Source organism: Vipera ursinii (genome assembly GCF_947247035.1).
Source record: "Vipera ursinii genome assembly, chromosome: 12".
Taxonomy (NCBI): Eukaryota; Metazoa; Chordata; class Lepidosauria; order Squamata; family Viperidae; genus Vipera; species Vipera ursinii.
The window spans coordinates 18,399,181-18,420,689 of NC_139525.1; the positions used below are offsets into that span (position 1 = coordinate 18,399,181).

General features: G+C 46.7%; 1 protein-coding gene across 2 annotated transcripts; it reads left to right on the top strand.

Moving 5' to 3' along the window:
* The first annotated feature begins 1,213 nt into the window (after nucleotides 1-1,213).
* STARD8 (StAR related lipid transfer domain containing 8) lies at nucleotides 1,214-21,073 on the top strand. 2 transcript variants are annotated; one of them, XM_083371838.1, is made up of 13 exons: nucleotides 1,214-1,605; nucleotides 2,127-2,181; nucleotides 3,386-4,704; nucleotides 8,257-8,430; nucleotides 9,717-9,876; nucleotides 12,247-12,445; nucleotides 14,190-14,400; nucleotides 16,141-16,255; nucleotides 17,428-17,637; nucleotides 18,606-18,823; nucleotides 19,603-19,779; nucleotides 20,088-20,229; nucleotides 20,842-20,890. In XM_083371838.1, exons 2-12 carry the CDS (start codon nucleotides 2,134-2,136, stop codon nucleotides 20,221-20,223), a joined length of 2,967 nt encoding a protein of 988 aa, XP_083227964.1. In that variant the 5' UTR covers nucleotides 1,214-1,605; nucleotides 2,127-2,133; the 3' UTR covers nucleotides 20,224-20,229; nucleotides 20,842-20,890. The 2 variants fall into 2 exon arrangements, with proteins under 2 accessions (XP_083227964.1, XP_083227963.1); XM_083371837.1 differs by lacking the exons at nucleotides 1,214-1,605; nucleotides 20,088-20,229 and having other exon boundaries at nucleotides 2,117-2,181; nucleotides 20,842-21,073.
* Nucleotides 21,074-21,509: the final 436 nt, after the last annotated feature.

Consider the following 21,509-nt stretch of genomic DNA (forward strand, 5'->3'; position numbering starts at 1 on the left):
TGCTTTTGAGAGTGTAGTGCATTTGAGTGAAAGTAGCAATGAAATTTGTCAAAGACAAATGTGAACGGTCAAATATAAAGGTGCAGAATCCTGGATTCCCTATCTGGCAATCACATTTCCAGAAAGGACCTTGGAATTGTAGTTGATCACAAGCAGAATGTCAACAATGCGGGGGGGCTGCAGAGAAGACCAGTGCAGTTGAAGGTTGCCCCAAATATGGGATGTAATTGCTCCACTTTGTTCTGTTTTAACTACTCTCCCTTTTAAGTGCTGAATCCTGTTGGGAGCACCAGACTAACAAAATTCAGAAACTGGAACAGATGCAACAAAAGGTTGCAGGGGTGGTGAGCAAACTAGCAATTTACGTCTTGCAACGGAAGACTGGGGGAAATGGGTATGTGTACCTTGAGGCGATGACAGTCCTGTTTCAGTACCTGAGGAAGTTCTCCAGAGATGAAGGCCAGGTCTAGTTCTGCATCACCCCAAGTGCAGGCAGCATAATGACTTCGGAAAGAGCGGGGGGATTCCCTTGTGGGGGGCAGGACATCCATCTATCTGGGGTGCTTTAGTTTGGACTCGTGCCCTGAGAAGAGAATTGGTGAAGGCACTGTTGAAAGATTGGCAAAGAAAAAGGAACGGGGAAATCGCCCGCGGTTCTCCTGGCTTTCCCTGAAAATTGAAATATGTTCCTGGATATGCTGAGGACTGAAAGATTGCTCAGCCACTTAGCATCAATCTGATGAAAAAGCGTCGTCTGAAGATCAGTCTAAACAAAAATACAGTAACCATGAATAGTACAATAAGCTGGTTAAGAAGGAAGACAACGACAATGAATAAAACTGAACATTAATAATATCCCTTTGGTATTCTTCCCTCTCATGATATAAATGGAATTAAAATAAAATAAATAAATAATTAATGTATTAATCTGGCCTAAAACAATTATAGTTCCCCTGGGTGGTATGCGATACAAACTCAGATTGTAAATTTGAGAAGGCCTTAACCTTGGCCAGAGTGAAGCTGAAGAGTGAGGTCAGTTTCCCAGCTCTGGCCCTGCGCCAGGCATGTTGGGGGCCAGAGCGCTAATGTCTTCGCTCTGTTTTTCCAGTACTGTGGACATTCTAGTGGCAGGTTCACAGAAATACTACTGATTTTTAGAATAAATGTTTGCATTTATGTGCTACTAAAACTCTCACTGTGTTTACCTGTTTGTTTGTACTCTCAAGTTAGCCCAAACAGCAAATTTTGAATTGTATACCTAAAATCCACTACCTTAAAGAATGGCTTTGCGGTCCACTCAGTCATCCCGAGGTGGCCACAGCGGAGTGTCTTGATTCTGGCCCAGCCTCAGTGCTCCCCACACTGTTGAGCCTCTCCTTCCTTTTGCAAGCTGACCAGGAAGCTTTCTAGAAAGTTTGGATTAATTTTGACCCCTGAGGAAAACGACGATAATTGGAATGATGCTGGTTGCTTTTCCTGATTCGTTGTTTTCTGCCCGTTGTGCTCCTTTATTGTCCTTTTTCCTTATTCCAGGTTAATATTGATTTTGATTGGATTTGATTAGAGCAAAAAGCGAGGCCATAGTTTAAAATATAAATCATAAAGGTAAGGCCAGTGGAGCTGGATGCAAAGGGTTTTATCAAGTCCTCGGACTTTTTCTCACGAAAACAGAGGTGGAATCACGGCCTGCGCTCTGAATGCACCCAGAAGTGATGCTTTCAGCTGAGTCGAGTGCCTGGGAAGGAGAGCGACCTTCTCTCACGTGGGGCTTCGAAAGCCTTTGCTGGCACAAGATGAAAAGGCCTGGCAGTGACGCCTCTGAGTGCCTTGAAGCTTCTGGCGCTGGAGGGCGAGAGGCCCACGAGCTGGCATCTGGTGGGGGGAGGGGCATACGTCCAGCCCACCCCGTGGGGATGAGCCTGCTTCTCTCAAGTGTGTGTGTGTGTGTGTGTGCGTGATTGTGTGTGTGTAGAGCCTTGCCTGCTTCCTTGATCACCAGCTGTTTGCGTGTCAAGTGACAATGGCCTAAAACAAGGGCTGGTTGTTTTTAAATAGCATGACCAACCTCACGAATGCCGCTGGGGCTGAACAAGCCGACTGAAACAGATCTCTGTTTTGCCTTGCAGGAGGCTCATGACTCTGAACTCGATGAAGCTGGAAGTCCACTTTCAGCAGAAACAGGTAAGATGCAGCCCGGGGCGCAAGATGGGGCTGAGAATGCAGTCCGTGTCCCGGTAAAAGTTGGACCCAGGTCTAGTCCAGAGGGGAGCAGGCTGGCTGATCCTTGCCACCCCCACCCCCTGGCTGCCCCCTCCCTGCGTCCTCTCCAGATGCCCTTTGAGCTGACAGGAAAACTTCCCTAGGGTATCCCCCGCGGAGCTCAGCCGGACAGTCCCGGGCCTCAGTTCTTGAGGCCCTGGGAACGAGTCCCGGGGTGGAGAATGGGACGGGCCCTGTGGGCCTCAGAGGCAGAAACTAAAGCTGTACTTACTTAGATAACTTACATCCTGCCTTTTCACTGGCAAATATAGTTCTCTGTGCACATTTTTTACTTAATTTTGCCTGAATCAGCCAGTTTCCTGAACACTGAAACAAACGTGCTGGGGACCGTGACTCAAATCCCCCCTAATTGTTAGTGCTAACCAAGTTTAATATTCAAATGAATGATTTGGCCTTGTCTTTAACTATCCAGGTTAAGCAGGTTATGTAAATACAACAAGTGTGGCAAACAGTTAATAAAATTGTCAAGTCAAAAGAAGCCAGAAAGCTTGAGCTAACATAAAATTCATCTAGAAACAGGAGTAACCAGTGTGAACAAAACCATCAAAGCAAGAGACAGAAGGGAACAGAACATAGAATAATGGGATTGGAAGGGACCTTGTGGGTTTTTTAGTTTGAAGCACAATCGGGGATCAACCATCTTTCTAGAGACCTCTCCCAATTTGAGGATTGCCAAATTCTCACAAGATTTCTGTATTTTTAATTTGTAGTTTTGTAGTCCCCATGTTGCCAAAAAAGTACATGAACATCCAACATCTGTCTTTTTTCTAAATTATGATCCAGAGCTTTTGAGATCACTTGTATGGAAAGAAAACTAAAGTGGATATAAATAATTAAAATATCTGTCTTTTGCCCTTTCAAAAGCACCACCAATTTAGCTGGACTTTCCGTAATGACCCTGGAGGTTCTCTCGCCCTTCGGCTTTGAGTGAATGGCAAGGGATGGGATGGGCAATCCAATGTAAACTCTTCCGGATTACTTCTTTGAATCAATTGTCCCTCGTCTAGTGCGGGTCGTAAAATGATGCAAAGAGGCCGTAGTTCCTTTAGAACCAGTCTTTCCCCACCCAACCATCCAATGACTCCGATTTCTGTGCTTGATCTAGAATGAAGACTTGGACGATGAAGACTTCTGCGCTCTTGGCGGACGGTGGGCCTCTCAGAGCAACAGCGAAAGGTGGCCCCAGAGTGACTCACAAGAACACCCCGAGGAGAGCTGGCAGAGCGGCTCTGCCATGAGGAAGTTTTCCAGCCAGGAAAGTGTCCTCACAGACCTCAGTGCTGACCTGGAGGCCATTTCACTCCACAGCACCAGCAACGCCAGTGGGGCCTTCGCTCTCGGGGCCAAGGCGCCCCTTTCGTCCTCCAGTCAGAACTCTCCAACCTTCCCCAACCCGTGTGGAGGCTTGAGTAGCCGTTCACCAGCGGCCCAGTCTTCAGATGGAAACAGCAGGGAAAAACCCAAGAAATGTCAGACACGGAGTTTCCTCAAAAGAATCGAATCTCTGAGAAAGAAGGACAAGGAGAAATTGGACTCCGCTAAAGCTCCAGATGGAGACGGGACTCGCATCGCACCTAGTTGGAGCTCCCCAAAGGACGCCAAGGCACCTACCTCTGGGACGCAGGTTGCAGGAGGAAACGAAAAGTCGCCTTCTTTCTACAGCACAGGTGTTTGGACTGACCAGGCTCCGGCCTCAGTTAAACACAAGCTGCCGTGTGAGCCTAAATATGGTAGTATTTATTTAGAGGATTATGAAACAAGTCTGAACAAGAAATGGGATGCCAGAACGTGGGATCACCAAATTGCATTTAAAAGAGATTATTTATTCCACATCCCAGGGGATTACAAACCAGGCACTTTCCCCAGATCTCTCTCCCTCGAAAGCTTGTGTCCTTTGGAGAGCGGCTGTTTGGCAGACTGGAAATCGACCCCCAAAGCCTCAAGTTCTTCGGCAGGTGGCACTGGCGTCAGCAGTGGTGTCCACGGGAGCAACTCTCCTCGTGCCCTGGAACGCCAACCAAGGAGGCCTTCGAGCGCTTTGACAGGTAGCTGCATCAGCCTCTATGATAACGTTCCTGACTTTGGCAGTGGAGATGATCTCTTTGATCTGGACCAGGAAATGATTTATGAAAACCTAGATGACATCCTGCAGCACGTTTGGGGACTCCAGCAGAAAATAGAGCTCTGGTCAAAGGCGGTTAAGTTGGACACGGAAGGTGAAACTATTGGGGTGGGGGAAAGGGAGGAAGCAGATTCTGGCGGGGAGCCCACCAATCTGAACGTGGAGAACTGCTCCATCTCTGACATGGGTACTTCCACCAGCGACTTCGAGAGCATGGCCAACTCTCTGAATGAGACGGAGGATCCCGAAATGAGGGAGCGCAGAGACTCTGGCGTGGGGGCATCACTTACAAGGCCTTGCAGGTAAGTCTGGGAAGAGTTTAGAGGCAACTTTTGGGGGGTGATTAGGAATCTCGTGATCCTCTTCTCTCTCCCTAGGAAAGTCCATCTGATTGCTGCTCAGGGTTGTGATGGAGTTGTGTAGCCTGTGCGTTTAATAAAGAGCAATAATAATTTCAGATTTTTGCTCTTCCAGTCCCCCCACTTAAAGGTGGAAATACCGACCGGGTCTACCGGGTCCCTGTTCAGAATTGGGATCGGAGCCCCTCGCTCTCGTTCAGTGGCCATGGATGATGATGCTCCAGTGCCGTCTTTTGGGGGATTCTTCTCTCTCCAAATACTCGCAGGATATACTGTCTGTTCTCAGGACAGAAATTGTAGTCTTGGATACTGTACGAAATTCAACAAATTTCTTTAGGGTGAAGTTGAGATTTGGCAATATGTTTAGTATTGCATGTAAAAAGAAAACTATCTACAGTTCAATGTCATGAAAGATCAGACATAAACTTTAAAAATTTTGTGGGCTTTAAATCATTTTGCAAAATTATTTACAATGATGCTTAATTATTTATTAATGGATTAGAGTTTTGTCCCAATCAGAAGGCAGATTGAATAAATGTCCCTTCTAATTTTATCCCAGCAACATCCCTGTGAGGTAGGCTGTGCCAAGAGAGAGCGATAGTTGCCGTGGCACCAAAGGCACTCGCCAGTCTAGGGGCAGCCTTTACCCACTGCACGACGCCTGGCTTGGCAGCATTTCAGGCTGGAGTCGGGATGCTTGTGGGGACCTAAGACTAGGAAAGGTGAGGCGTTTCTGGATCCAAGACAGAGTCGACTTGAATGGACTGTCACAGGCTGGTCCAAGACAACTAAACTGAGTATGGTCCCATTTTAATTCAATTAAAACCAAATGAAAATAGTGATATGATTATTCTTCAAATATTAACTTAAAAACCTGCTCTTTTTTCACTTTAAAAATATAGCTCAGAATCAACTTTGGGATGACTGTGGAGGCTTTGCCACTTAGGGGAAGGGAAGCTGGTGGCTCCAGACATCAGATGGTATTGGGGCTGCAATTTCTGATCACCTTTTCAGATGCAAGAGACACTCACGTACTCAGAACTAAAGAACAAGGCAGCGGCCCTAGCTTCTTCTTTTCAAATGCAAAAGTCACATTGCTTTTTGAAAGAGTCACATTGTTGAAGGAGGAGGGAATGGCTGATTTGCACTTCCACTAGATCCTGATTTATCTCCTCTTCACCTGCAATTAAGACACTCCATTTACGCATAAGGACCTGCCATCCAGAGTGCAGGTGGTTGATCTGATGATCTCCCTTTGATCAAGGGAGGTTGTACGTTCTCAGCTGCAGTGTCTCTCGATGCCTTCAGAGAGGGTCAGCCAGCCATAATCCCCTACCAGGAGTTCTCCATCTAATCCTGTTCAGGAGTAGACCTGTTGAGCAATGGACAATGAACAGCCCAGCTGTTACTAGTCTCTTAGAGGCAGAATACTTCACCTTTCATTTGAGTTAGACTAAAAAAAACAAAATTTAAAACATTTCACAGCTGTTTTCCATCTATAAAAATAATATTTTCCAACTCGTTTTTCTAAACCAAGCTGAAAAAAAATCTGGCAATTTAACAAATGCTTAATTAATCAATAGTTCATAGCAAAGGTACATGTTATGAGACCTTGTGCTTCCAGCTACCCCTATTTCTAGTATTTCTTTCTCCTTCTGGCATATTATTCAAGTCTTTGCCCATCTAGAGGGGTTCTTGCCCCTTGCATCTGGCCCAGAAGGAAGCCATATTTGAGTGAGGCTTTCTGGTATGAATGCTTGGCCACATCACCTTCATTCTGCCCTGGTTAATTTTTTATTGCCTTTGATTTTGAAACAAAAAGGTCTGGTCTTAAATTTGCATTCAGGCAGGATCAGATGTTCAGACATCAGGTCCTGCTTCCTCCCTGGACAGAAAGCTCGGCTCTCGGATCAGAGGCCCCAGAGAGCCCTGAGTCAGAGGCTGCTTATCCCGAGCAGGTCAGGTTAGGCGCTTTCCATCTCTCTGTCCTGGCTTCTGCTCCAGGACGTTACAGGGGAGGGCATTCTTCATTAAGGGCAGAATCAGTTGCTTCCATTGCAGCTGGCAGTGACAAGTCATCCCCCAGATCTGTGAATTACCTAATTTACTCATGATGTCGCTCACCCCATGGGCCAGGCAACACGAGTTCCCAGCTCCACCCAGCTCCACGCAAGGTAGGCCAGCCTATGGGATTGGGCAAGCACCTCCTTATGGCTAGCCACAAATTGCACAGACCACAGAGTTCTCTTGAGGAGCCCTTCTGCTCTTATGTCCATCCACAGAAAGAAATGATCTGAAAGACGTGGAACTGCATCTGCGTGGAGGGGAGCACGGAGTGGGTTCCCTCAAGGTTCTGTCTTAGGTCCAGTAGTCCTCAACATCTTCATCAATGATTTAAATGGGAGGTAGAAGGAATACTCATTAAACCTGCAGACAATGTCAAGCTGGTGGGAAATAGCCAACACTTTAGGAGGTAAGCCCAAGATCCAGAAGGATCTTGACAGACTTGAGCATTGAATCCTAACCAAAAAAATGCAGTTCAGTGGTGAGAAAAGAGAGGTTTGATACTTAGGCAGGAAAAGCCAAATGCACAGGTACGGGATAGGTGGTACCTGGCTCAACAGCAGTAATTGGGAGGGATCTTGGTGTCCTAGTAGACCATCATTTGAGCCAGCAGTGTATTGCAGCTGTGAAAAAGGCAGCAAAGTCCTAGCTTGCATCAAGATCACAGGAAGTGATAGTACTAGTGTTTTATACCAGGGCTTTACAACCTTCTCACCCATTGTACCACTTTTAGGATATGGCCATTTCCGAGTACCACCGGTCACCTAGCAAGGTGTCAAAAACTTGATGACCGAAACAAAAACAAAAGGAAAAAAGTGATAAAGTACAGGTAGTCCTTCACTTACAGCAGTTCCCTTAGTGACTGTTCAAAGTTACAATGACACTGAAAGAAGTGACCTATGACCATTTTTCACACTTATGACCGTTGCCGCATCCCCAGGGTCATGTGATTTACATTCGGATGCTTGCCAACTGATTAATATTTATGATGGTCACATTGTGCCTTTTGGAACCTTCTGACAAGCAAAGTCAGTGGGGAAGCCAGATTCACTTAACAACCATGTTACTAATTTAACAACTGCAGTGACTCACTTAACAACTGTGGCAAGAAAAGTCATAAAATGGGGCAAAACTCATTTAAAAAATTTCTCACCCCTCCCCCTTTTATATCCTCTCTTCTCTCCCCCTCTTTTATATCCAGCAGTTCAGCAGTTCGATCCTGACCGGCTCAAGGTTGACTCAGCCTTCCAGCCTCCCAAGGTCCATAAAATGAGCCAGATTATTGGGGGCAAGGTGCTGACTCTGCAATCTCTTAGAGAGGGCGTTAAAGCACTGTGAAGCGGAATATAAGAATATGTGGTCCTGCTAAGGAAATATAACAGCTCATTAGATAAAGAAACAACTGCTTTTCTCCTCCTTGTCCCACCTCAGGAAACTCCGCTGGCACAGTTTCCAGAACTCCCACCGGCCCAGCTTAAATTCGGCCTCCTTAGAGATCAGCCGCCAGTCAGCAGCTCAGCTCAGCCTTCTCCAGAAGTGCTCCCTTCTCCGCCTCACAGCCATCGTGGAGAAGTTCTCCGTTCCCCACAAGCAGTCCTGGGCCTGGTAAGTCCGTGAGGACAGGAGGGCCTCTCCTGAGGCGCTGAGGGGCTTGAAGAAGAGCAGGGCCTCAGTGGCATTGACACGTCCTCGCTCTGGGGGTGCTTCTGTTCTATACGTTTTGGGCTCTCCTTTCCGTGTGAGGCTGCATGTGGTTCAAGGTGGCTCCTAGAATTGCCAAGTTAGAAGGCGCCTCAGAGGTTTTGTGATCTGACTCCTTCCTTGAAACAGGACTTGCTGAACAATTTTAGACAGATCCAGCATTGATTTGAAGCCCTCCATCTCATGAGATAACCTCGTGAGACAACCTCATGATGTTTATTGTTAATATATTCTTCATAATATGTAAATCTACTTCTCTATAGTGTCAACTATTGGTTCTCTGGGCAAATACAGTAAATTCACTCCTTATTCTAAAGATTCTCCTCTCAGTTATCTATCTGTAGACTAAAGCGACCCAGATCTTTTTAATGACTCCTGGTAGAATGCGGTTTCCACTTTGGCAGCCCTTCCCTGAACTGGTTCCAGTTGGTAACTGTTCTTTTTAGAGCAGAGCACAGAATATTCCAGTTGTTGCACAGAAGTCATTTGACTCTTTCATATCTTGACCCAGAGAATTGCTGAACTCTGTTCGCATGGTGCATGAGGGGCTGGTGTGTCACGTGTCAACAAAAGGCTAGGAAAGGGGCATTTTAACCCCACACAGCCCCAGAATTGTTTGAGACCCAATTGCGCTCTTTTGGTTAGAGACGATCATTTTTCTATTTCACCAGCTGGACATGGAGAAACTTGTGTGGCCCTGTCAAAGCAGGACTTCTCCAGGACTCATTTCCTTAAGTGATATGGGTGGTGTAGAAATTTGATGAAAAAATAAATAAAGGAGGAATGAGTTAAAATTTTTCCAAGCCAATGTGAAGGACTGATTAACATTTATCACAAATGTTTAGTGTCCGAAAGCAAAGGTTCACATACTTTTGCAACATACAAATATGTAGCTTTGGATAATTTCCAATAAAGAAATGGACACATTTTGTTTTTGACCAATTTATTTAACTGGGTTCTACATCTTTCATTTTAAAACATGTGGAAAAATCATATTTTGGGTCATATTTATGCAGAAATGGGGCAATAGCTGGGTGGGCAATAAATTTAAAAAGATAAATAACATTGAAAATGTTTTAAGCACTAGAGCAAGGGTGTCCAACCTTGGCAATTTTAAGAACTGGACTTCAGCTTTCAGAATTCCCCAGCCAGGCCTTGCCTTCTACTAAGTCCCACATCTTCTCTGACAGGACTGTTCCCAAGTTCATGAAGAGGAGCAAGCCCCCAAACTACAGGGGCAAGATGGTATTTGGAGTCCCCTTGATCGTCAGTGTCCAAAGGACGGGGCAGCCGCTGCCCCAGAGCATCCAGCAGGCCATGCGCTATATCCGAAGCCGGTGCCTGGACCAGGTGAGGAAAAATTCTCACACACATACACACACCCTCATTTCTCACTGGGCCTAAGACAACCCAGCTGGGAAGGAAGACATAAGGAAACAGTTGTTGTTAGCTGCGAAGTCGTGTCCGACCTATCGCGACCCCATGGACAACATTCCTCCAGGCCTTCCTGTCCTCTACCATCTTCTGGAGTCCATTTAAGCTCACGCCTACTGCTTCAGTGACTCCATCCAGCCACCTCATTCTCTGTCGTCCCCTTCTTCTCTTGCCCTCAATCTTTCCCAGCATTAGGCTCTTCTCCAGTGAGTCTCATTAGGTGGCCAAAGTATTTGAGTTTTAGCTTCAGGATCTGGCCTTCTAAAGAGCAGTCAGGGTTGATCTCCTCTAGGACTGACCGGTTTGATCGCTGTTGTGATTCAGGGTCAGCCTGTGGGTTCGGCAGTTGAGTCGGACGATTCAGAGGAGGAGGAGGGGGGTGTTGGAGAGCTTGCTGAGGATAGTATTGAGGCTCCACAGAGCCCTCAGCCAGGCCCCTCTCATCTGGTTACGACGCAGACCCATCTGTAAGCCTGACAGCGTGGATGAAGATGACCCACAGCTGACCCTGTTCAAGGACGCCCAACGCAGGAGGCAGTCAAGCAGGAGTAAACAGAGGAAGGCAATGGGGCACCTCGGAAGGAGGCAGAGAGAAGCCACGCCCTGAACTGTTTAAAAGGGGAATGTGTGGGAGGGCTGGTTTGCTGAAGGCAACCGTTTGAATAGCTCCTGTTTCATGGTTCGTGTTTTGTTTTGCTCTGTTTGCTTTTGTGTCAATAAATTTGGCAGGCTTAGTTCCAGCCTCTTGCCTTATTGTAAAGGGGTTGTCCCTGCCTTTTCTGCAGGGCCGGTAGTAGGCTGGTACAGAACAATCGCCTTGCAGTCCAAGGGACTCGCAGGAGTCTTCTCCAGCACCATAGTTCAAAGGCCTCAATTCTTTGGCGCTCAGCCTTTCTTATGGTCCAACTTTCACAGCCATACATTGCAACTGGGAAGACCATGGCCTAGATTATACTCACTTTTGTTGACAGGGTGATGTCTCTGCTTTTTAATGTGCTGTCTAGATTTGCCATGGCTTTCCTCCCGAGGAGCAAGCGTCTTTTAATTTCTTGGCTACAGTCTCCATCTGCAGTGATCTTGGAGCCCAGGAAAATAAAATCTATCACTACCTCCATTTCTTCCCCATCTATTTGCCAGGAATTGAGAGGGCCGGATGCCATGATCTTGGTTTTTTTAATGTTAAGTTTCAACCCAAGTTTTGCACTCTCCTTCTTCACCCGCAACAAGAGGCTCTTTAGAAACAGAGGAAGGCCTAATCCTGAGATAATGGGGCACAGGCTCCCACACCGTAGAGGAGAAGAGGCGGGTGGGAGAGCCAAGCCGAGACTTGCTGCTGATGCGTGGTCTGGATCAACGGAGATTTGTAGGTGATCCTGTCTGAAAACTAATTGTGCTAGCATTGTTAAATGGGGGGATGGAAAGAGAACAGAAGGCAGAAGAAATACAGCTCTTTGTAGTTGTTGATATACGTGTGATTCCCCCGCCCCGATGGGACTTATTTCTAATTTCCTAATTTTCTTTTTCCGTAAGGCCTTTCTTTTTAGCCGGTGCTAAATGGCCCTGTGATCACAGCTGAGACCAAGATTTTTGTCGCAAAGTGAGACAGCTGCTAGGTGGCTTTTGCCCCATTTTGCGACCTTGCTTGTCACCGTTGTTGGGTTGGTGATGCGGTTGTTGAGTGGCTTCCCCTTGACTTTGCCTGTCAGAGGACCAGTCATGAGTCACTGCTCCAAAGCAGTGATAGCCTCATTCATATATTTTGAAGGAGGAATTCCAGAGTTCCTGCCCGCAGCCACGTTGACTAATGGTTGCTGCAGTCCAAGAGGGGTGAGGGACATCAGGTTGTAAGTTGGGAAGTATTTCTCTGTGAAAAAAGCTGTTTAGGTTTGTGCCCTACAGAGGTTTGGTCCCCTTCTCTGCATGTGGGGATGACTGACCCATTCAGGATGAGCAGAGATGCCTAAATGTTTGCAGGTACCTCTGTGTTCCTCCTTCACATATAGCTCAAACTATCACTATCTCTTGACCTGACTAATTATATTTTCTCTGTCTAGAGTTTCACATGGTTTCCTACTGCTTTGTTCTGCTTAAGATGTCTGAAACATATGAGACTAGAATAAAAATGGCAGCTGGGAGCTTCAGTTGGCCTTGGAAGACCTATGCAGGCATATAAAGGATCTGCTCTAGTGCTAGACCAGACCAGACCTCAGCAGAACAGAACAGAATAACAGAGTTGGAAGGGACCTTGGAGGTTGTACACCTACTTGATATCTCTTTCCTGCACAGGTTGGGATTTTTCGCAAATCTGGTGTAAAGTCCCGGATCCAGGTCCTCAGACAAATGAGCGAAGCCTCTCCTGATTATGTGAATTATGAAGGGCAATCAGCCTATGATGTGGCTGACCTGTTGAAGCAGTACTTCCGTGATCTCCCAGAGCCTGTCTTCACCAGCAAGCTGACAGATACATTTCTGCAGATATACCAGTGTGAGTAATGGGGTGGTGGTGGAGGAGGAGGAGGAGGAGGAGAAGACCCATGGTTTTGGAACTTTAGCTGACCACCTATTGGGCTAGAGTCAGTATGTCTATGGACAAATAAGCTTGGCTAAAAGGTTGCTCCATATCTTGTAGGGACTGTCCACAGCAGTAGCTTGTCCTATGTATTTTTCACAGCTAGGACTCTGATTCATAGAACTATATTGCTGCTTTCTTCCCCCCATGGATATCCGATGATGGTACTTGACCAGGACTGTTTCTGTTTGTGCAAATGCCCATGACAGCCTTTGACAATCCACACGTTAGTAACTTTGTATAGTTTTAAGAGACCGCTTGTGCAGCCCAGTGCAAGTGCCGCCTCCTCTCCCGCAAATAGACATTAGGAATCTCCTTATCAACTGCTTAGTGGTTGCAGACTGTCAGGTGCAAAGAATCGGGACCATTCATCAGGTTGCAGCCTAGAAGATTTCTTCAAGCCTATACAGGAGAGTCTAGTCAACTGAAGTTCAGCACTGAAGTTCCCTGCCAGATAAGGGTCAATGGAATTCAGGAGGGGTTGGACTTGGAGTGGGAATGCAAGGACTGTGAACTAAAGATGATTTAACTCCACCCCTCCCCAGCTCTTCTCCTACACAGACAAAGATGTCTCCTTGAACAGTTTTCTCCACTTCCCAGGAAGCTTCTAGATCAGTGGTCCCAATCTTTCTGGCTCCATGGGCTGCCGGCGGCCGTGGGGAAAGTGGCTGCAGTGTGTGTTGGACGGGGGCGAGTTTGAGCATGCAACCTAAATCCCATGCATGCGCAAGTGAAGCTTTGTGCACTTGCCCACTGCTTGCCCAGCCCAGTTCCCAATAGGCCGTGGACCAGGGGTTGTTCCACCTGTTCTAGATGACTGGTGTTTTCTTCCACAGTTGTCAGACTCCAGCCCTGTTGACCTTGTCACTGCAAGCTCACTTCATTTTCAGGGACTTCATGTGTGTGTTTGGTATTATGAAGGGGGAGTGGGCATACTTCTATGAGCACACACACCTCACACCTAGATATATGCAGCTGGACCACTATTGTTAATCCTAGGGCCAAAAGGCAGGCTGGGCTCTGGCTTGTGTATCCTCTCTTTCCTCCAGAGAGTCCTGTTCTGCAGTTCTGGTACTGCTTGTTTTACTGCACCAGCAGCTGGGGAAAGCGTGGACATCCCACAGATGGGTTAGGGGATGGGTTTTGCCCACCTCACTAGAACCCCGCTGTTGGTTTGTTGGTTGAATAACAAAATGTGTTAAGAATTGGTTGAATTGTATTTTATTTCTATTTTATTTTAAATTGTATTTTAACCAGTTCCATTTTGAATTGTTTTTACTGCATTTTAGTATAACGTGTTTGGAACTCTGCGCCTTGATATGGCCCAAGGGCTAATCAATAAAGTAATTAATTAATATTAAGAATTGGAAAGAGCTTTTTTATTTTCAAGCTATACTCAGTAGGATGAAAGATCTGCCAGTCAGCTGGGCACAGTCTCAGAAACCAGAGGCAGAAGGAGAAATGGAACGTCTTCTCATAGGGAGGGATGGGAAGTCCTGATCTGAAGAGAAGAGCAGGGCTGAGTAGGGCCGGGCCTCTGTTTCACCAGCAGAGCTTACACAGGGAGCAGAGGCCAATGGGATGCTAGCAAGTTCCTGCTGCTGTTAGTATTTAGTCCCCCACAGCTCAGACACTGACTTTTGTTCCTCGAACTTTCCAGTTGTGCCCAAAGACCAGAGGCTGCAAGCTGTCCAGGCCACCATCATGTTAATGCCGGATGAGAACCGGGAGGTTTTGCAGACGCTGCTCTATTTTCTCAGCGATGTTGCCTCTTCCGAGGAGAACCAGATGACAGTGGGAAACCTGGCTGTGTGCTTAGCTCCCTCCATTTTTCACCTCAATGTCTCCAAGAAAGAGAGCACTTCTCCAAGGTGAGGTGATATGTCCCAGCTGCAGGTCAGATCTCTTGGCTCTTTGTTACCTGGTGCTCAAACCCCAGGTTGATGGCCCTTTCGAGATGGCAGAGTCACTCCTTCAGAACTGCAGCAAGGCTTCAGTCTTTTTTTTAAAGTAGATTTTTATCAAAGTTTTTGAAGGAAGGAAGGAAGGAAGGAAGCTTTCCATTTCCTTTGCAGCAAATATGAGTACATTTACAATTCTCTCTTACTCTATGATTTTAAAATAAACCATCACTTTCTACTATTATCCACCTAGCACTAGTCTTTGGAGGCTGTATGATCAAAAGAAACAGTTTATAAAGAGAATAAGTAAAATTCATGCTATTGGATGCCATTTTCCACAGAATGGGATAAGTCATTGCGGCCATAACTCACCCTGGGACAATTCTACGCAGGATAACTCAGTGTGATAAATATTATCCACCACTGTTTCTTCTATATTATTTCTATTGACAAAAATGGAAATAATGTCGAAGAAACACTGGCGGATAACATTTATTGTGTTGAGTTTTCCCATGTGGATTTCCCACAGCAAGTCATCCCACCGTAAGTTGATGGAGGCCAGATGGCCATAGTGAAATGGCTGTGGCAAGTTGTCCTAGACCTCATTCTCCATTGTTGCAGAGCCCTTTTCTGTTTGGAAAGGAGTGTGATTTTGCGTTGTCTACCTGTACAGTGTGTGTGTGTGTGTGTGTGTGTGTGTGTGTGTGTGTGTATGTATGTATATATGTATGTGTGTGTGTGTGTATGTATGTATATATACATATATACATGTTAAATGTTTGTTAAGCATTCAGAATACACTTGCTTGGTCCCAGACACGGAACAAATCTTATTTCCTGTTTCAGCCTAGCCCAAGGCCATCTACAGGCAGTAGCCACAGCAGTGGCAGCTGATATTTGTGTAAATTTTTTGGCTAACAAAGAATAAAGGGAGACCGATATGATCATTTCAAACTTATTTGTTCTCATCAGTCAGCCATACCCTTCTGAGATTCGAACCTGGGCCGACTGCATCTTAAGCAGTTGTTTTAACCCCTAGGCCACCAAGCAAGTGTATTCTGAATGCTTAACAAACATTTAACACATATCTCCCTTGCTTCTCAGCTAACAAAGAGAGAGAGAGAGAGAGCCTGTGGCCTAGGGGTTAAAACAACAGCTTAAGATGCAGTCGGCCCAGGTTCAAATCTCAGAAGGGTATGGCTGACTGATGAGAACAAACAAGTTTGAAATGATCATATAGGTCTCCCTTTATTCTTTGTTAGCAAGCCAAAAGATTTACACACACACACACACACACATATGAGAGAAAATGAGGTATATTATTTGAGAGTCTTATGTTGAAAGGCTGCCTGAATATCAAATAATTTTTGATATGAATTAAAATCAGAAATCCATAACTGTACCAGCTTAATGAGGCCAACTGACATTTATCATAGTTATGATAGTTTATCATAGTTATGGGGGTTATTAGAATTTTTCTTAGGTAAAACACTTAGAATCCTGAAGAATAAGATTCAAACGTGGCGGTAGGCATTGACACAGCTCCCATCTGCTTGTGACGCTGGTGGAGGTTTCATCCTCGCCTTGTCAGGCCTCGGGGCCAAATCCGGGAGAAGAGAGCTTCCCCTGAGCGGCCCTCTCGGCTGCCTGTGGCTAGAAGGGCCGGAGCAGGAGCACAGACGATGCTGACTTCTCTTTGTCCGCCTGACAGGTCAGCTCACAGGAGGGGCACTGTGGGGAAACCAGAGCAGAAAGACCTGAACGAAAACATGGCTGCCACCCAAGGCCTCTCCCACATGATTGCCCACTGCAAGAAGCTGTTCCAGGTACCAATGGCTTTCGTTGCTCTTCACTCCAAAGGGTTGCCTGGCGCTCCCAGAATTCCATCCATTCGCAGCGGGCTTGACCTTGCGGGGCAAGAGGAAGAGCCCCTGCCAAAAGAGTGGCCAGATAAAGAGGACTGAGCTTGCCCCGAGTTCTCACAGAGATAAAGGGAGGGAGGGGTGAGTGCTTTCCTGCTTGAAAGATTCTGTTACTAAAGCTATACACTAAAAGTAGTATTGATCTATATCAGTGATGGCGAACATTCTATAGACCGAGTGCCCCCAAACCACCCCACCCCGCTCCCCCACAGGGTCACCCACCACCTCTAAGGCCCACTGCAGCAGATCGCCCATGGCGGCCAGGCCCTCCACCCACACCCCGCAGCAGCATCTGTGCACGACAGGGCACTGCCCAGCTGCCATGTCCTTGGCTGCGCTGCCCCCCGGGGGCCACGCCTGGGGGTGACTTTCCTCCAGGGGGACTGATGGTTAGGAGGGAACCGTGGGGGGAGGCCGGGCTGGGGCATGCGTGCCCACAGAGTGGGCTCTGAGTGCCGCCTCTGGCACACGGGCCATAGGTTCGCCACCACCGATCTATATGATTGGTTGGATTTCTTCTCTGCTCTGCGTTAAAGGGCTGATATAAGTAGGGCCCGAAAGGAGTTCTGGATGTTGCAAGGAGGGCTCCAGATCGCCTCAGGTGATTTTTAGGTTGTTACTATTTCAAGTACACTTTTCTACTGCTTTCAACTTCAGTTTGTAGAATGGTTTACAGTAAAATTAAAAAAATGAAAAACCCAGAACCATACAAAATAAGAGTATAATTAAGATAGCAAATCAACATAAAGAACTTTATGTAATCAAACACCTTCTATCGTTGTCATCTCTTAGCAATCACAAGTGTCTATTTTCTCCAAAACGATCTATCCCTAGCTTGGTCCTTCAAGTCTTCCAAGGGGGCCCCCAATGCCAACATAACAGAATCCCGCCATCTTGCTGCTGATCGTCCTCTTCTCTTTCCTTCCACTTTTCCCAGCATCCACCATCCCTGTCCTCTAGCAGAAATAGGGAGCGCGGAAGAGCCTGTCTGGGCAGGGAGAGCTTTGCTGGTGGGTGCACGCAGAGGTTCGTCCTCAGTTGCAGAGTCCCTCAAAGGATCCTCTTCCTTTCTCCAGATTCCCCAGGATATGATACTGCAGCTCAGCAACTCCTACCTGTTGGCTGATGCTCAGCCACTCTCCTTAGCGGAGCTGAGGAAGCAAATCCAGGATTCCCACCCAGTCTTGGAGGCCAGCATTCGAGGCCTGCTGCGGGAGTCATCCGAACGCTTCAAAGGCTGGATCAGTATGCTCGGCCCCCAACACACGGAGCTCTCGTGCAAGAAGGTAGGAGGGTGCCAAGGGAGGCCTTACAACTGCCTTCGGAACTTCTGACTATGTTTCAAGGTAGCCATCCAGAATAGTCAGGAAGGTGAAGTAACTTGTGCCAGGAGGCTCTCTTTGCCCCGGCTGCCTAGAACCTGCAGGAAGGGCTCCTGGGGCACACGCAGGCCCTTGCTGGGATGGTGGGGGCTTGGTGAAGGGGGTAGGCATGGGCAGTCTCTGTTTGTGGTTCCCAATTAAGAGGAACCCAGTTCCTGGAGTAAGTCAATGCAGAGATTGGCTGGGTAGGTGCCTGATGTGGGCATATGCGTATTCATTTATTTCCAAACTTGATACCTTATCTAAGAGACCCTCAGTGTGTGACAAGAAAAGATGGACCAAAAGATTTCTTATTTCTGGAATGGTAGAGCAATGCAGAGACAACGAAAGTTCCCTCTTTATAATCAGGAGCTGGAGATTGTATCAAGTCTAGAAATCTTTTATGTGTTCTTTCTTTCTTTCTTTCTTTCTTTCTTTCTTTCTTTCTTTCTTTCTTTCTTTCTTTCTTTCTTTCTTTCTTTCTTTCTTTCTTTCTTTCTTTCTTTCTTTCTTTCTCTGCCCATTTCACCTAAGTGACTTTGGGTGGTTTACAACAACATAATAAAAACATAAAATGATAATTAAAGACGAGAAGTTAAAGCTTACAAGGTAAAATGCAAATTCAGAGTTAAAAATGCTGAAAGGGTGACAAGGCAGAGGAGACCCTCAAGCCCCCAGCCGCCCCCTGCTCATTGGCAGAGCCAGTCTTAATGCACTTCTAGAAGGCTGAAGGTGGGGGCTGCCTCACCTCTGGGGCCAGATGTTACAAAGGTTGGGGCAACGGTAGAGAAGGCACGAAGGATGATGGCCTTCAGGGAACGGATGGATGATGGGGAGACTCTGCCCCCTGGGCACGACCTGGCCCGAAGCAATAATGCCTTTGTGATATCCAGGTGGAGGATGGACACCCCCTGCGGCTCTGGAAGGTCTCCACCCAAGTGGCCGCCCCCCCTCACCTGGTGCTCAAGCGAATTCTCAGGGAGCGGCACTTTTGGGACGAGGACCTGCTGCAGGGCCACGTGGTGGAGGCTCTGGACAAGAACACCGAAGTGTACCATTATGTGACCGACAGCATGGCTCCGCACCCACGGCGGGACTTTGTGGTTCTGAGGTGAGGAACTCTAGAGAGGAAATCTCCATAAACAAACACGGTGCCCCATCTCCGGCTCTCTGATCCCATCGCTTCTGCACTAATCCTTTGCCTAGATCTTTTTAGCTGGAGTTGAGGACGCCATTTTGCTCAAGCCCTCAGTCTGTGGGAAGCAGCTTCGTCTTGTAGCCTTCCTTTGCTGCCTCACGCAACATTTCCTGCATGCCATTTATCTCGATTTTGGACTGTAGCGATTAGAAGTGGCTGTGAGATACAGTCCTAGGCTTCTGCTCCTGTCTCTGGCAGCTCCACATAATTTGGGCTCATCACAGGGTGTCCCAGTTCTCATCTGCCCGCTTAGTTTTTTAATTTGCTCCTTAAGTCTGTTTCTCTCTGGAAACAAAGCCCTTCTTCCCCCCCCCCCTATCAGTTCAGAATTGCACCCAGCAATAAGTAGTGACCATGCTGTAGCCAGGTTGATATTCAGCCTAGGTTGGTTGAAAGTTAGAATCAGAGCTTCAGTGTCAGTTGGAAAGGTGAGTCTAATATCCAGATTGGAGCAAAGACTCCTAACATTGTACTTGACCTTCAAATAAATTTAGTGCTTGCAATAATTCTAGCCTTCTCGGGTTCTGTCTGTCTTCTGAGTCTAGAGCCAGCCACCTGGCTTCTACCCAGGGCCTGATCTTGCCCCTGAAGATCCCAACAGAGCTTCCATCAGTTGCTTGATTAGGTAGCCTCTGGAGACGGGAAGGAGCAGATGACTTTAGACATACCTGAGCCAAGATCACCTTTTCTAGGTCGTGGCAGACAGACTTACCTCGTGGGAGTTGCCTCCTGGTCTCCTTCTCTTTGGAGCATCAGAAGTTGCCACTGGAATTTGGAGTCAGGGCCACGGTGCTCACCTCCCAGTACCTGATGGATCCTTGCAGAACAGGACACTCCAAGGTGACACACATCTGCCAAATTGATCTCCGGTAAGAATTCAAGCCAGCTGTCCTACGTGTAAGGGCAGGGAGGTGGGCATCCCTTTGACCACTACCCCCATAAAAGGGGTTGGCCTTCAGCAACACAACAAGCCAAGACCATTCCAATTTCCTTAGCCATGACAAGAGAATTTCTCAGTCCAAAGGGGGACAATATCATCGTAGGTCTAACAGGACTTCTCCAGGCTGCTGCTATCCAGATGTGCTGGTTACAGTGCCGTAATTCCTACACTGGCTAGCTATTATTGAAGTTGGGCGTTGAGAGCAACAGACTGAGGAATATTGTTTCCACCCCAGAGACAGAAAATTCCTTCAGCTAAACCTGTTGCTTTTCAATCAAATCTTGAAATATGTGAAAATCTTGCTGCGCACAAATATTTCCCTAAGATAACCTATCCTATTCAAAGCAAGGCCAGGATTTTGCAAGTTCATTGAATTGTGGTAAGCTTGGATTTCCTCTTTCAGTATTTTGTTTCTGCGGTAAAGGATAAAACCAAACCTTGCCTCCCCCCGCCCCAGATTGCTTCTGAGGTTCCAGATGATTGAGTTTGTTTGGATTCTGGATTCCATTTACGGTTGCACAAAGGGAGCTCTTGGCCTGTTGAGACTCTAGAGAGAGTGCAGAGAAAAGCAACAAAGATGATTAGAGGGCTGGAGGCTAAAACATGAAGATCAGTTGCAGGAATTGGGTAAGTCTAGTCTAGTGAAAAGAAGGACGAGACAGAATAGCTCAGGGGTTGCCACGAGGAAGAGGGAGCCAAGCTGTTCTCCAAAGCACCAGAAGAAGTAACGGATGGCAACTAATCAAGGAGAGAAGCAAACTAGAATTAAGGAGAAATTTCCTCACAGTTAGAAAAAATAAATCAGTGGAATGGCTTGCTTTCAAAACTTGTGTGTGCTCCATCACTGGAAGCTTTTAAGAAGAGATTGGACAGCCATTTGTCTGAAATGGTATAAGGTCTCCTGCTTGACATGGGGTTGTACTAGAAGACCTGCAAGACCTTTTCCATCTCTGTTATTCTGTTGCTAATTCCCTGCTTTTTGCACTTCTAGAGGGAGGTCTCCAGAGTGGTACAACAAGGTCTTTGGCCATCTCTGTGCTATGGAGCTGGCCAGGATTCGCGATTCTTTCCCAGCATTCAATCCCTGTGGACCAGAAACCAAGATCTGAAGGATGCCACCAGATGGGTAGACTTCAAGTTGGAATCCTTTTGGAGCAGAATGTTGGAACTGAGCCTTTGCTTCCTGGAATGAACCTCCACCCTTTAATTTCCATTTGCTTCTTTGTTTTAAGGAATATGAGATCCAAGTCTTCCTAACATTTCTGTTTTATGATTCAGCAACATGATCCAGAGGTTAAGCGTTATGCTAGTGGTGAGTTCTCCATAAATTATCTCCAGGGTTAGAAGAATTCTTTGAACACTGTTTACTAAAAGACAATTATGCTCCTGAGCTCCTGCCTGCTTTGGGGTTCTCAGTTTGTCTCTGGTTATTGTGAGAACAAAATGTTAGATAATCTGGTCTCATCCTGTAAAACTTCTCATGATCATCTGAGAAGTCTATCCATCCACCTAAGTCAGGGAAAGCCAATTTTGAAACCACTTTAAAGGATTAGACTGCTTTGTTGAGGGCTGTCCTCAGATGTAGCAGACATGGTGCTTATTGAACCAGGTTTCAGGTTCAGGAACTACCATCCCAAATCTAGACTAAGGACTGAATTT